This window comes from Glossina fuscipes, unplaced genomic scaffold (genome assembly GCF_014805625.2).
Source record: "Glossina fuscipes isolate IAEA_lab_2018 unplaced genomic scaffold, Yale_Gfus_2 61, whole genome shotgun sequence".
Classification (NCBI taxonomy): Eukaryota; Metazoa; Arthropoda; class Insecta; order Diptera; family Glossinidae; genus Glossina; species Glossina fuscipes.
Window position 1 is genome coordinate 4,801,555 of NW_023998433.1, and position 15,483 is coordinate 4,817,037.

Here is a 15,483-nt window from a genome sequence, read left to right on the forward strand (position 1 = left end):
TCCGCTAGCAACTCAAAACGACTTAGTTATAGTAACCACCATCCAAATCGACTTGATCCAGAAGTTGAAATAGTAAATACTGAGTATGCCGGCAATGAGCCGTCGTAGTTTGGGCAAGAAAATAAGTTGCAGCAAATGCACAATGCAAGTGAAAGAAGGCGAAGATGAAAATATACAGTGTCACAAGTGTTTGGAAATATATCGTGTGCTGTCTACGAAACTTAATAAACGGCAATTCAATCGTTTGTTGAATAACAATAATGACAAATTTCTCTGCCAAATGTGCAGAGGTGAGAAGTGATTTAAAAGCAATAAAAACATAACTAAATAAATTAAATCAGTAGGACATAATGTCTAAATCGATGACGTTTATTTGATGGAAATATGAAAGAATTTAGACAAAACAATAAAAGATGGAAGCAGTAGAAAAAGAAAACAAACTATTGAAAAAAAGAAGTGGATGAGTTAAAAAAGGCCGTGAAATATTTAAACCCTAATATGTTACGAAATCATTGCGCGATTAGTGGAACAGAGGTTGGTGGAAATGCAGTTGAAGCTGTGATGAAATTAATGGAGAAGCTAGATGTCCCTTTGACTGCCAATGATTTTGAAGGCGCTTATATCGTTAGAAAGAAGACTGTCGCCAAGACAAATACGGTTCGGAATGGAAGAATTTTTATTAAAATTACCGAACCCGAAAGCCCAACACCACATGCCTAAATGATTAAAAACGCTGGTGACGTGGATAAGCTTTTACTGGACTCAATCAGGGCTAGAGAAATATTTCAAGGGCAGGGAATAGGTGTAGAGGAATCCTGGAAAAAACTGAGGTAGAGGTAACTGGTAATCCTTCAGTTAATTCACCAATCTAATCGTAATAATTTTGTTTAAACTATCCATATTTTCTAGTACTTTGTAAATAATTATTTTAAATCTTTAGATTCATTTCAGATGTACTCAAACAAATTAGCTCTTGTAAAAGAATTTTGTATCTTAACGTATAATATTAGAAGCATTTCATCAATCGCGATATTTAACCGATTTAAAACTTTAGCAGCAAAATTGCCTACATTGCCTCTGTACACCAGAAACATGATTTCAGAACAATCTGATGCAACTGTACAGCGTTCCTGGTTGCAAAAGTGTATATTGCTGTAGAGATGATGAGTACGGTGAGATGTCTGTGTATGTTAAGGAAACCAGTAGCTTCTCGGTTAACGAAAATGTTAACCTTAGGGAAGCTGCACTAGTTACATTTAATAGCTGCATGTGTTTTGGAAAACTCTTAAAAGTAATATCCTATTATAGATCTCAAAAGTGTACTGGCAGGAAATTTAATAATTACATCGTTTTGATGAGTTCCCATATACATTTGACAATGACTTAAATATAAATCTCTTGGACACACAACATCACTGGATGCAATTGTGGAATCCTCCGATTTCAAGAGCTGCTACTCGTTTGTAACACGGCCTAAAAGTGGTGCTTCTATAGATTTTGTCTTCAGTAATATGCACAATAAAGTCCGAACTGTATTATAGACCATAAATATGAAATGAAAGATTCTCATGAAAACATGTTTATTCACTTTGATTATAATAAATTAAAAAAGTTCACTTGCACAAGTCGCTCGTTAGCTGCGTTATTCGGGAGTCTCTTGAGATATACATCAGAAATAATATCGTATCTATCAAAAATACATTTTCGTGTGCGACAACTCAAATATAGAAGAAAAGAGTTATAAAAAACCAAATTGCACTTTGAATAAATGCAAATCTCATATTCCTTATAAAACTGAAAAATAGGCTTCTAAACTTAAGAAGGAAAAGGGCCGGGGCAGATGTAGAAACTCGATTGAAAAGATCGAGAGAGTCGAGTCATTAAGAGTGCTATTAAGGAAGCTATGAACAATTATTACATACACAATCCCTATAAAACACGGCATGACCCTAACAAATGCCGAAAATATCTAAACTTGACCCTGGACAGAAGTCCCAAATTTGAAATAACACAGAAAGATAACAGTGGCCAATATATAATTGAGGATCTGGACAAACCAAAAAAATTTAACCAGTGTTTTATAAACTCAGTACAAAAGTTACGGGGTCAATTTGTTGACGGTACGGGCGAGAGTTGGCAGCGGTTGGTGATGTAATTTTGAAGCTAGATGCCTGTAAGGCAGCGGGGATCGATAATTTTTCGCCTAAACTGATTCCTCATTTAGTCTACATCTTTAGTGGAGCTATAAACAACTTTACTTTGCCCGAAATACATAGGGTGCAGGAAATTATATCGATACCAAACGGTTCTCATTTAGGTACTGTGGGAACTTACCGGCCAATATCTAACTTGTCCATAATTGATAAAATATTTGACAAAATATTACGTACGTTTTATAGTAAAAAAGGCTATGATAAAGCTGTAGTTAAACTAGTCAGCTTGTCTATGAATGCTTGGACAGTGGTTACTCTGATCTAGGCGGCATATTTTACGATTTTACGAAGGCATTTGACTTAATTGAAAAACTTTCTTTTTATGGCCTAAGTGAAAATGAGATTGCCTTTTTTAAGTGCTACCTTAGTAAAAGAAAGGAATTCGTTCAATAAAGTCGACCAAAAGTACCATGAAAAGTGTCCAGTGTGGAGTATCGCAAGAAAGCATGCTGGATCCACTATTATTCCTGATTTACCTGAATGATATATATAATGTTGGATTGCGTAGCGAAATATTTACGTGCGCTGACGACTTATGTGTTCTCTATCCATACAATCAAAATAATCAGTTGGAGTTGTAGGTTAATAGAGACGCTGACTTAATCGCAAACAATGCAAGACTTAACAAAGTGGTTTTGAATCCAAACGAAGCGGAATTCATCAGATTTAAGTCTTAGAAGATGAGAAATCTTAACTAGATTATTAAACTAAATGCAAGTGCGATTCATGAAGTAGTTAAAGTGAACTATGAACATTCTGTGTTGGCAAAATACTTTGCTTATTTAAACTAAGCATAAACTAAATAAGAGGGCGAAATTGTTGATATTTCAGTCTTTAATTCAAAGCAGAATAAATTATTTATATGTTGTTTATACACATAACGTAAATAATGACTTGCAACCTCTCCAAGCTGTGCGAAACAGGACACTAAAAAACATATTTAGGCTTTCAATGGCGTTTTCATCAGTACCGCTACATAAACAAGTGGCTCAAACGATTCTATTTGTATATGGGCTATATAAAATGCAGCTGTTGATATACACAAATAAATTTCTGCATAATATAGGACCGTACACAATTGAATTCGAACAAAATCGACATAACACACAGAGAATTGAGCATAAAGGTAGCTTAGAATATAGTAGTTTGCGATTATTCCTTAAAAACTCAGCATACATATCAAGTTCTAAAAGAAGACTAAAACCGTACTTATTGCAAAACATTGAAATGCTTCTAATATAGATTCCGCGTGCGATTTAGATATACTGAATAAATATGTGGAGTTAACCAAGTTGATATAAATTTTACGGAAGTAAATATTTTATTGCCAAATACCCTCAATAATGCCCATTTGGCGCTCAAGCACATTAATGTGTGCATTAATATAATATTGTAAGTTTTACGAAAATAAAAATATTTTTACGGGAAAAGGTCATATAAAACAAATATCGGGCTATTAAGTCTGTAGTCTAAATAAATAATAAAAAAAAAAATGTGAAATTACCGCTGAGCTTAAGTGTGTTCACAAACAATGCTTAGACAATGATTAACTTTATTTAAGACTTATAAACGCAGCGATCTTAACTACTAAACATTATTACAATAAAAATTTAAAACATCTACTTTACCTCGCAATTCAGGACAAATTCTGCTATAACAGTTAATTAATTCATCATCGACAGGCCGTCTAAAGAGTGAAGTGCACTTTCACGTTAAATGGAATTTTTTCCATTACTTTCAATTCTAAAATTTTTGGTTTTGAATATTACATTTTATTTGTTATCATTTCATTTCATAATCGAAAACAATAAATTATGATTGTAATAATTTAATCAAAACTGACTGTAATAGTAAATTTATTATGTACTAATATATATCGCGTGCCAACATAATCATTTCTCATGTGTTTCATGTAATGAACTGCATGCACAAACAAGTTTAAGTTTGTTTATGTATATATAGCAGAGAGTATAGCGACGGTATGTATGCATGTAAGTAAATATATCGCGCTGTGTCGTATACTGGTTATATGACACGTTAACAATATATTATTCCATAACCATATGGAAACTAGATTGTGGCAAAATTAAACTTTGGCAAATTATGGACAATGCATGCTGATGACATGGCTACGTATGTACACATGCACGTATGCAGCTACATACTTACATAGGTATTACAGAAAAAGAATCTATATGCATGTATCCGCGTGTGCATGAGCGTATGTACGCATTTGTTAATATCTAATTGAAGACCATAACAGTAAATCACTTTCCATGTTTCAAAACAAGATATATATAAGGAAAAAAGAGCAAACAGTCCAACAGATTTTCTATCTATCCAATTTAGTTATGATGACGACGAAGATGACGGTGATGATAATCATGGCAACGCTACGGATAATGATCATGATGGTGGAAATGACAATGTGGATGCGATTACGAACTACAAATATTTACGTTGGTTGTTTTTTTTTTTGTATTTTATTAGTTTATTTATTTTTTTGGGTTTACTATATGTGTATCTCTGCATGCATATAGTTTCGCGTATGCATTAAAACGTTTGAAAAGATCATGAAAATTCGATTAAAATGCCACAAAATCATTATTGGCTCAAGGCACAAAAAAAAAAAAAAAATGCCATCGTGTATATGGCAGCGAAGGGATGTTTGTGTGTTTGAATAGAAAATCATGCATAGTGTATATTTGACCGGTTTTGTTAGTGTAAAGCATTTTATTGCCTCAAACATGGGACGTTACATAAAATCATGGGCTTCATCTAAGTTAATGTGCCTCATGGTAAGAATGTAGAAAATTTTCTTGATAAGCCTTACGTGTTATTTTTTCTTGTTATTGCTGTTGTTTTTATTATTGGTGTTATATATATAAAAAAAAGACTGTTGACATTTCCCAAAGGGTGTCTACATCAGTGTTCTTAGTTGTTACATATAAAATGTATCCATATATCCGCAAGTCAAAGTTTTATCTCGTTTTTTAAAGATCCATTCAGTAGACAAGTCCAATTGGAGAATACGTTAAACGATATTGTGATCGTCATCATCAAGACAGATCATCATAAAAATACCAATATAATCATGTAACCAATCACTTAGTCAATCTGCTCAATTCAGTTTAGTTCGGTTCGTCAGTTAAGTAATGGTTTAGTCAACAAGTTAATGTTCCCAACACGTTTTTATATCAATCTGATGGTCATTATTTGTGCTCTTCTAAAGAAATAAGCGCATTTAAATGCTTACCATTCCCTTTAAATTATTGGCATAACTCTGGAAGCGTACGTAGCAACCGACAATTAAGAAAGCTTTGGGTAATTGACACTTTGCTCCTATAGGTGTACGCAGCAAATTGTGTTTTTGTATATCTGCAAAGTACATATATATAGTGTGTTTCGCTAATTATTGCTACATGAACTTTTTAATTACAACGTATTGTGTCACGAACCCGAATATTAAAGAATTTTGAGTTGTTCTGCTATGACGTATTTATTGACCTAATTTGCAGAAGTGTTTTTAATTTGACCGGGTAATTGAGCAAATTTCTTATAAGACCGTTTTACTCGATGCAAAACTTTGCACCTTTTCCCAATTATTCTCATTAGGCTGATATAATGGCTAAATATTAAGTTTTTACATGTATATTTATGGATATGAGTGCTTATTTGTATGCATGTATGTACCTCGCCTGCGTGCGCGCGCGCGTGTGTGTGTGTATGTGTGAACTCTTATTGCAACAATGATGCTGTATAATTGCATTCGATCGCTCGGTATGATTCCAATGATGAGACTTATGTTTCATGCATCTACACCGAGGATCATCTCATTCACCATGACCTGGCTGAATGTAATGTAAATGATGGTTTTGTTGCAAACAACGAACTTCATAAAATTTGCAGCTGCAACCGAGCGATAGGATTCTCTTTTACAATATATCTTAACAATTTTTAAAATATCGTCACGTTTTAGTCATTTTATTTGGCTAAGTAACAAAAGCTGCAGCAACAACAAAAAAAACAGCAATGTTCAAACATTCCGAGTAAATGTGTTCTAGACAACTGAATAAGTGAGGGCTTACGATCGCAGGAAGCACTAAACGCGTACGCACTCAGTTTACATTATCTTTAGTGAATAATTTTTGTTGCTACGGTACTGTTCTGTATGGTTCATCTTCTGTTGCATTTCGTTTATTGAACAAAATCACGGGCCTTCACCTTGAGCTTTAAGTTTCCAATAGGTTCGCAAATTTTCTCATTTCTTCAATTTTACCATTCAAAAAATTCAAATTTTCAAAAATCAATTGAGCAATTTAAGATGACTGCAATGAAGGTATTGTTGTTGTTATTGTTGTTAGGTAAACCCATTCGACTTTAAAATATAATTTTAGTAATAAAAGATAAACATTTTCAGTTCAAACTTCAACACTAACGATCGAAATAAAAAAAATTGAACAATATCTTGTAATCTATGTGATGAACATAGAAATACTCACCGTCAAGCTACCTCTTAACCGGTTACGTCTTTTATTAATTTTGAGAACTAAGGCCTTGAAGATCGTTTTTCTTAGATGCCTTAGAGAACAGTATTCTTGAGGTTGCTTTAACGATAAGATTTAAAAAAAGAAAAATTGAAAACTGAATTTTTGGTAAGTCTCCAAGATGCAAATTTTTGATTAAATCTCTTCCACGTTTTGATAAAATAGTGAATTTTCAATATTCTATAGCACTGGATAGGCGTGGTCAATTCCGTTGATCTTTGTGCAAATGTTGCAGGACCACCCATAGAATATAAATGCAAACGTACCTGTTGTGGTTATAAGTAGCAAGCAAAAAAACATATTTTTTCTTATTTATGAAGACAGAAATGATCTCAGATTATGTTGCGCTGCGGTCATGTTTGTTGACTCCGATTTGGCTCAACTTCAATGTTAATATGGAAGAAGTTCCAATCTTTTTAACAAATTTAAGCCGGTTGATGCGTTTTTGCAACCAGGAGATTGATAACCACAAATAATGCAAACCGACAGGCAGACAGATAGAAAGACGGACTTTATTTTCATACGTAAACATCCCCATAACAATAATTATTTTCTTTTTTTATACGTACCACCGAACATTGAGTATATGTTGAGACGAAGCCTTAACAGATCCTACAAAGTATATATAAAAACTTAGTCGGTATTAAATTCTGAGTCCATGTAGGCGTCTCTGTCGTTCCGGTTATCTATTTATATATCTATCTATGCTAAAAGTTCTCCGGATAGCACAAGTTAAGATATCGACTTAAAAATTTGGCAAGAACCTTGACAGTTTTTGCAGAGAGGTTAGCTTGAAAATTCGCCAAATCGACCAAATAACGCGCCCACAATACAACATAAACTGAGAATAGCAAAAGACATGACTTTTTACGCCTAATTGTTAAACTGCCACAGATATGGCGACACAAATTTCCACGTAGATTGCACGGGTGATCCTAAAGCACTTGTGCAAAAATGGAAAACCGCCCATGCCATTGATGGGTATAGAAGATTTCGCCACGGCTGAATGTACTATTCTTAATTGTTTATTTTTCATATAAATACACTACAACAAGTAAAAGCAATGTACTGGGCCACGGCTCGCCTTTAAATATGTTATGCCACTTTACAGGTATTCATCTAACGTTATATGGGGGGACATTTGACATCGACTTGTGTTCTGAGTAGTGCGTGTTTTGTTTTTCGTCTGCGATTTTTTAATTGTTTTCGGTGTTTTTGTGTGTTTAACTCGTGTGTTTTCTGTGGTTTTGAAAAAACTGCTTACCGCAGATACGCACTTTTCCACTCATCATACATTTTCACATATTCATTTAACTTGTTGCTCTCCCTCACTTCTTCCTTTGGTTTCCTGGTCTATTTCTGATGATCTACATAATAGTGATCACTTTCCAATCGATCTTAAACTTTCAATGTCCTCTGTTACTCCAGCAAAACAGGCCAAATTTCTCCTAGATAAAGCGGATTGGATCAATTACTCCAAACAGGTGGAGTCATTTTTGAATTCAAAGTCATTTAACGGAAAATAAAATGAATCATGATCATTTGCTATTATACAAAAAGGCCAATGCTCTATTCAGGAAGGAATTACAAAGATCAAAGGCATTTAGTTTCGAACTTTTTTCGAAAAGAATTCACAGAAATATATCAATGAAAGTTGTTTGGAACAAAATCAGCGGATACAATGGGTCTTCAAACCTGAACGAAATTTCTGCCATCTGCACTCCCAATGGAACTTTAACTGACGCACATGATATTTATAATTACTTTGGACAAATGTGGTGCGAGTACTCCTCTGACAGCAACTTTTCCAGTGCTTTCATCGAAAATAAAAGGACTCCAATTACTCTTTCAAATTGTATTGACAGATGTGCCACCTTCTTGGTAAATTGCATGTCTACCTTAGAAATTGAAAGTTGTCTCTCCAACTCGAAGGGGAGGACACCTGGTCTAGACCGCATCTCATACCAAATGATCAGTGCGTTGTCTAATTCAAATAAAAAGAAATTCCTGGACCTATATAATACGGTATTTTTGACTAGCCATATACCCTACATGTGGAAACTGGCAGCAGTTGCTCCAATTCTAAAGTCTAAACATGTCTCCATCGAATCGGATTATCGCCCAATCTCTCTTTTATCTTGCCTCTCAAAGGTGTTGGAAAAGATTATGACATCTCAATTATCTTGGTTTCTTGAGTCCATGAACCTGATAATAAAGCAACAAGTTGGTTTCAAGCGGGGTAGAGGGTGCATCGACGCTCTGTTACACATTGATTACTTTACAAGCAAAGCAATTTTCGAACGAAATCACGTAACAATTCTCTCAATTGATTTCGAAAAGGCATTTGACAGAGTTGGTCTTCATGTTATTTTGAGACTCTTGAAATCATGGAATGTTGGACCCAAATTTTTCAACTACATCAAATCATTCATGTCGCATCGGCGGTTTAAAATTAGAATCAACAATCATGTCTCTGATTCCTTTCCGCTAATGAATGGCATTCCGCAAGGATCTCCTCTTTCTGTCACGCTTTTCCAGATCGCCTCTAACGAAATTAGTAAAATTCTTTGCCGTGTACCCAGATTGGAACATTGTCTCTACGGGGACGATGTATACATTTTTACAAAAGAAAACGGTAGCACGAAGGCAATCAGCGTCCTCGAATCTATTGGACGAGAGATCTCCGCTTGGGCAAACTCGCCGGGGGCTAAAATTTCTATACGAAAATCTAAAAAAATGCACATTTGTCGATATGCGATGCAGGAAATTCACTGATGCATATTAATGGCTTACCAGTACTAAACGTGCAGACGCTGCATATTCTCGGGCTCACTTTTTCCAACAAATATCATTGGAAAGCACACTGTCTTCGGTTAAAAAATTCTATTTTAACAAGGGTGAATTTCATACAGTACGTTGCTTGGAGAAGCCATGCGCATATTAACACTATTGCTTATCTTACCAAAATTCTTGTGTTAAGCAAGATTGACTATGCTTTGATAATTTATGGCAATAGCTGCAAATATAATACCAACATTCTTAACCCGGTCTATCACCAAGCCGTCAGAGCAAGTTGTTACGCGTTTCGGACGACGCCCATAAATAATATTATAATTGAAACTGGTCTCCCAACTTTAGAATATAGACTTTATGAGTTAAAAGCTAAAATAGTCCCCAAGCTTCTTAATTCAAACAAATCTATTCTCGGTGATGACATGAAAAAGATTATTATTGCGAAGAAAATTCCAAAGTCACCATCTGCAATTGACTATTGTTTGTTCGTCGCAAAGGAATTGAATATTCCCTTAAAAATATTCCGCTCTTTTGGTATTAAACCTCCATGGATTTTGAAAGACTGCTCTTTTGACATCTCACTGTCTGTGCATAAAAAAGAAGATACTCCAAATTACATCTTCAGGAATCTAATAGCTGAAAAAGCCCAAGTATTGGAGAGTACTGGTTGAAATCTTTTATAAACAGACGACTCAAAATCTTCTGGTCTACCTCCTGGTTGTGCCGTGGTAGATGCTACAGGACGGGTTGTTCTCAACCACATATTTCACGAAAGTACTTCAACTTTCACAACCGAAGCCAGAGCTATCCTTCACACTGCGAACCTTGCGCACAAAAATAAACTTAAAACCGTTATTGTTACCGACAATTTGTCTTTATTACAAACTATTCGGAATCCTTCGACTTCGAGATGGAGCACCATCAACAAATTAAGGAATATAATTACAACACCGAAGGAAAAATTAAATTGTTATGGGTACCAAGTCACATCGGTTTATTGGGAAATGAGCAGGCTGATCGAGCGGCAAAAGATACTGCTTCTGCTGCTCTAATTATGGATGATGTCATGGAAAGTTGGATCTTCAAAGATACATTGGAAGAAAAGTTTAAGAGAAAATTGCAGAAGGAAATTTACAATACCATCTTCAACACTACTCTTCTATTAACCCTCAATTAACTCCACCTTTATATCCAACAACTGTTGAGAAAACCAAGATCTAAACATTTTCGAGAATTCGCCTTGGTCGTACAATTGCAACTCACCAATGGATCTTGAAGAAGTCTTCCTCCCCAGTCTGCACTTGTGGACAAACTCTCACTATAAAGCACATTCTCTGCGACTGCCGTAAGTTTTTCTTAGCTAGAAGTATTGCATTTGAAACGACTAACCCTTTGGACATTCTAAAATCAGCTTCAGAACCGAATATCAATTCTATACATTACTTTATTAATACTACTAAGCTTATTATCTAATATCCATTTATTTAAATTAGAGCCGATAGCCTGTGTTGCTAGTGCTCAATGTCTTTTTTTTAGTCTAAGAATTTATTTCATTAGTCTAAAATTATAATAATAATAATAATATATGGGGGGAAGTGGTCAAAAAGGTGATTTCAAGCGAAGCATTTTCAATGGCGTTTGACCGTACGTCAAAAGATGGGAGTTTATCAAATTTCATCAAAAATCTCAAAAATTGCGGCTTTAGGTTGAGCACAAGAAAATAACTTCCATAGAGAGACACACAAACTTAAATGATTTTCTAAATCGATTGGCATAATAAACGTTACGTCTATATTCCTGAGGCTTGCATACGTTCATACAAACTAAATACACATTTGTATTACAAGTGGTGTGGGGTATAAGCAGACATGGTTCGTGCACAAGACTTTAACCTACACTTAATAACCGGTATTGGATTAGATTTACTGAAAATAGTAAAAGTCCAGTGTAATAATGGGCGAATATAACATAAAGTTGGTAGAACGAAATGACTGCATCTACAGAAGTTGTCAAGATTCACCATAAAGTGTAAACAAAAATGGTATTTAAAGCGGGACCTTTTCATTGCCTTTTTAAACATTTCATTCAATCCTGTTAATTAAAATGTTATCTTCACCATCTTTCAATACACCTTCCACGTTTATGTTCTATTTTATTTCCCCTAAAGCCTGTCAACATTTGAAATTCTTTAGCAAAAATCAATAAGGAAAAAGAAAATGAATAAATGAAACTGAAATATAAAGAAAAATAATCCTTCAGCATGTTTGGAAAGACAGACAATACTTTTGCTCTTATCCTAAATCAATGTGCACTTTGAAGTACTTGAGGCTTATGATTTAATTGTCGTACTTTCTCTTCTGTGCTGAACGTATTTTTTCAATGCTAATGCAAATTGCACATACAAACAAACATTAAATAATTATGTATACAATACATAACTAAAACCCTTTTTTCCATTTTAACAAAAAAGGGGAAAAATGATATTCTATTATTGTTTATTTTTTTGCAGAACGCAATCGTAACAATAATGGCGCGTCGTCCTTAACTGAAGTAACGTCATCAAGTACACAGCATAGTAGATTTGCAACATTAAATTGTTTCAACATTGAAGACGACCATTTATTTACGAATCGGCTTTTGTGTCGAACCCCACCACCAACTTATCGTTCATATCCAGCTACACCTCCTCCCTCCTATACACCAAGACTCGTAAGCAATGAACAACAACCGTCACCATTAAACCAACACCAAGTACCGGAAGTGCTTGTTGGGCTTAATCAGGAAGAGAGCCGAAGACAACAAGAGCACGAGTACGAACACGTTGATTTTGAAGAAACGGCGGATATTACAAATTTTGAGTTTCACGGGCAAAGGCAAGTAGATGTGGCTGATGGAACGTCAGTATGGCGAAATGTGGCAACAGTGTCACAACAACAGCAACAAAGGCGAAGAAAATTACGTCATCGTAGAGTGCAATTACTACACCAGCAACAACAACTACAACGGCAACATTCATCCTTTATCAATCGGCACACAGCAACGGACACCGAAAATTCTACCAGTAGTAGCAGCGAAAGTGACAGTGAAATTAATTCGCGTCATCACAGGGAGCAACGAAGACATCCCCATCGACAGCGTTTATCTGGCTTAAAAGGTAAATGAATAAACTTTATAAAATCTGTTCGAAAAGAGTTGGAAAAAATTACAGAGTTTTCTTTCCTTAAATTTAATTTTCGGGCTTCAGATGCGTATGGCCCTGACTTGCTAAACGCTTGTTCTCTATTATTAACAACCCTACAATCAAGCAGTGATTCCACAGTTGATAATTTTACAGTCACACCGTCCCCATTGCATGAAATATTAAACGAAACGTCCAATTATGCGGAAATTGTTGGGGTTAATACAGCTAGGCGGCGAGGAGGTCCACGAGAGGCCCATAGTTCTCCAGTATTGTTGGAGGGGAATTATTTAAATAGCAATAGAACACAAGGAATACCAAACCAAAGATTATCACAAAACTCTGGGGAAATGGGTCAGAATTTAAGTCTGAGGAGGCCACGCATATCGTTAACTTGGGTTTTACGAGATCAACAACCGCAAAAACAACACCAGACACAAGACCAAATAGATGAACAGACTAAAGAAGGTATAAATGATAATATGATTGAAAGCAATAAACCGCAAAATAATAATCAATTGCAAACGAAGTCTAAATCAGTCAACAGTACAAATGCTGCGCAATGGGCTGACTTGACATGTCACAAGAAACGCTATCGTTTAAAGCAATTGCCTTCGAATAACGAGGTTCTCAGCGGTTATGCTACGACTCCCACGACCCATGCAGGCATTAATTTGAGTTCGCAGAAATTTTTCAGTAATCAAAATCTTTTAGAATATCATAAAGAGGAAGTGCATACCAAACCACCGTCCAAAGATTTATTATTTGTGTGTACGCCCCAACATGCCCCTGATAAATTTGGCGGTTCGCCGGATGCCTTGGCTTTGACAAAGAAACGTAATGAAATACGCAAAAAATTGGCGAGCAAAATGGCAAATTTTAGATCAGAGACCGCAACACCGAAGCATATGGCGAAAAGTATCACCAAATCAATCACAACCACGAATGGTGGATTTTTGTTGAGAAGAGAGCCGAGATCGTCTCTTAAAGCCAACTCGTACTCAGAACCCAGCTTACTAGCAGCTTCTGAAGGTAATCCGCGTAGACATCGTCATCGTAAACGAAGAGAACGTAATCGTTGTCAAAAATTCGGTTACGATATTCGAAATGTTGATGAATTTCTCACAAGATGTTCATTATCTACGCCAGCGAATATTCCCATGGTACTGTCTACCTCATGTACGCTTTACCAAACCAGACCAGGAGGCTATCAAACCGAATTATCTTTGCCTCTGGGAATGGTAGTAAATGCTGTGTTCAAAAATCAAAATTGGTTGTACGTTCAAACGCCTCATGCCGAAGAGGGTTACGTTAGCTGCAACTGTTGCTTACCTTTGGGAATTTTACCACCTGAGGCTAGAGGAGAAGGAGTTGGCAGTGCTAAACCAACACCATGCTGGGAATCTAACGGTGATATATTCCCAAAACCGTGTGGCAATATGACAGATTCGGAAAAAGAATTGCATTTACTTGGCGGCGGTGGCGGTAGTGCACGTAGTGAAGGTGCTCGTACGCCACACTTGAGAGCTTTGTCGATGGATAACAAAAGCGTTGTGATATCAGTGAAAATGAATCACGTTGATAGACCCAACGATAACCCAGTGTGTGATGGTGAACATCAGGTCGATAAATTGTATTTGAAAGCGGCATCGCAACCCAAGCTAAATGAAAGGCCAGCATACGCGCAATTGAAAGTATTAAAAACCGCACAAATTTATAATAAACCAAATCCAATTAATGATGAATATATAACACTGCAACAACAACATCAACGACAAGCACATAAACCTGTTCAAAAGCATGTTCATCAAATCACCCCGAAAACATATATTAGCCGAACTTTTATAACCAACGGACATAATGGTCAACACTTGCACCCCAAAGATATGAATTTAGTAACAGTCACAACAACAGGAACCACAACCACGACAACTGCAGCAGTAGCAACGACGACAGCGATTACAACGACAAAATCGATGGCGGTAACAATAATACAAAAACAACACCAACAACTACAACAAGATGCATGTAATCTTAACTCACAACCTAGCTCTAAAATTACTATCACATCTCATAATAATCAGCATCATCATACAGCTCATAGTCTGACTCAAATGAACCAGCAACAACAACATCATCATGAACAATCGCAGTTTAATCATGTGAATGCCAATAGTCATCAGTATTACCATCGCACTATACTGAACGCATTGCGACGTTCAACAGCACATTGCGGTCAACGTCAAACATTGGTGGCCATCACCACTAGCTACACTACAGCTGACGGTCTAAGCTTACAAAAAGGTGATATTGTTACATTGTGCGAGTGTCGCGAGACCAAAGATCATCGCCAGTGGTTTTATGTGAGAACGCGTGACGGCCGTCAGGGTTATATACCGGCCGAAGTGGCCGGTCATGGTTATTTGTAAGTACAAGCATAAAAGAAAAAGCAAGCAAAAATTAAATACGAAGTGAGTTAATTGTTATGTATGAAACAAAATATAAACGGAAGGGCGAAAGTCGTTAGCAAAGAGGAAAAACATTTTATAGAACTTAGCATAGACAAGAACATGAGCTTAAAAAACTTTAAGAAAATAGATTTTTTGCTTTTTTATAAGTACCAAACATTTTACAAACTGTGTTTTAAGCGCTTTATGTCTCTCATGTATTTTATGACAACTTATTTAAAATTAGAATCAACCGCGTAAAAAAAAGAAGAGAAAGAAGATCAATGTTTTTTTATATCCATTAC

At 35.7% G+C, this 15,483-nt stretch overlaps 1 protein-coding gene across 1 annotated transcript; it reads left to right on the forward strand.

The window, feature by feature from the left end:
- The first annotated feature begins 720 nt into the window (after positions 1-720).
- Positions 721-15,483, forward strand: LOC119637912. Its single transcript, XM_038034355.1, has 4 exons — positions 721-830; positions 4,563-4,672; positions 12,063-12,707; positions 12,798-15,483. Exons 1-4 carry the CDS (start codon positions 721-723, stop codon positions 15,158-15,160), a joined length of 3,228 nt encoding a protein of 1,075 aa, XP_037890283.1. The 3' UTR covers positions 15,161-15,483.

What these genes read in the sequence shown, in the direction of transcription:
- LOC119637912 (XM_038034355.1), top strand. Translation starts at nt 721, where the DNA reads ATGATTAAAAACGCTGGTGACGTGGATAAGCTTTTACTGGACTCAATC. An exon ending in GAATCCTGGAAAAAACTGAG is followed by an intron (nt 831 to 4,562) that starts GTAGAGGTAACT and finishes TATCCAATTTAG; the next exon opens with TTATGATGACGACGAAGATG. An exon ending in TACGAACTACAAATATTTAC is followed by an intron (nt 4,673 to 12,062) that starts GTTGGTTGTTTT and finishes ATTTTTTTGCAG; the next exon opens with AACGCAATCGTAACAATAAT.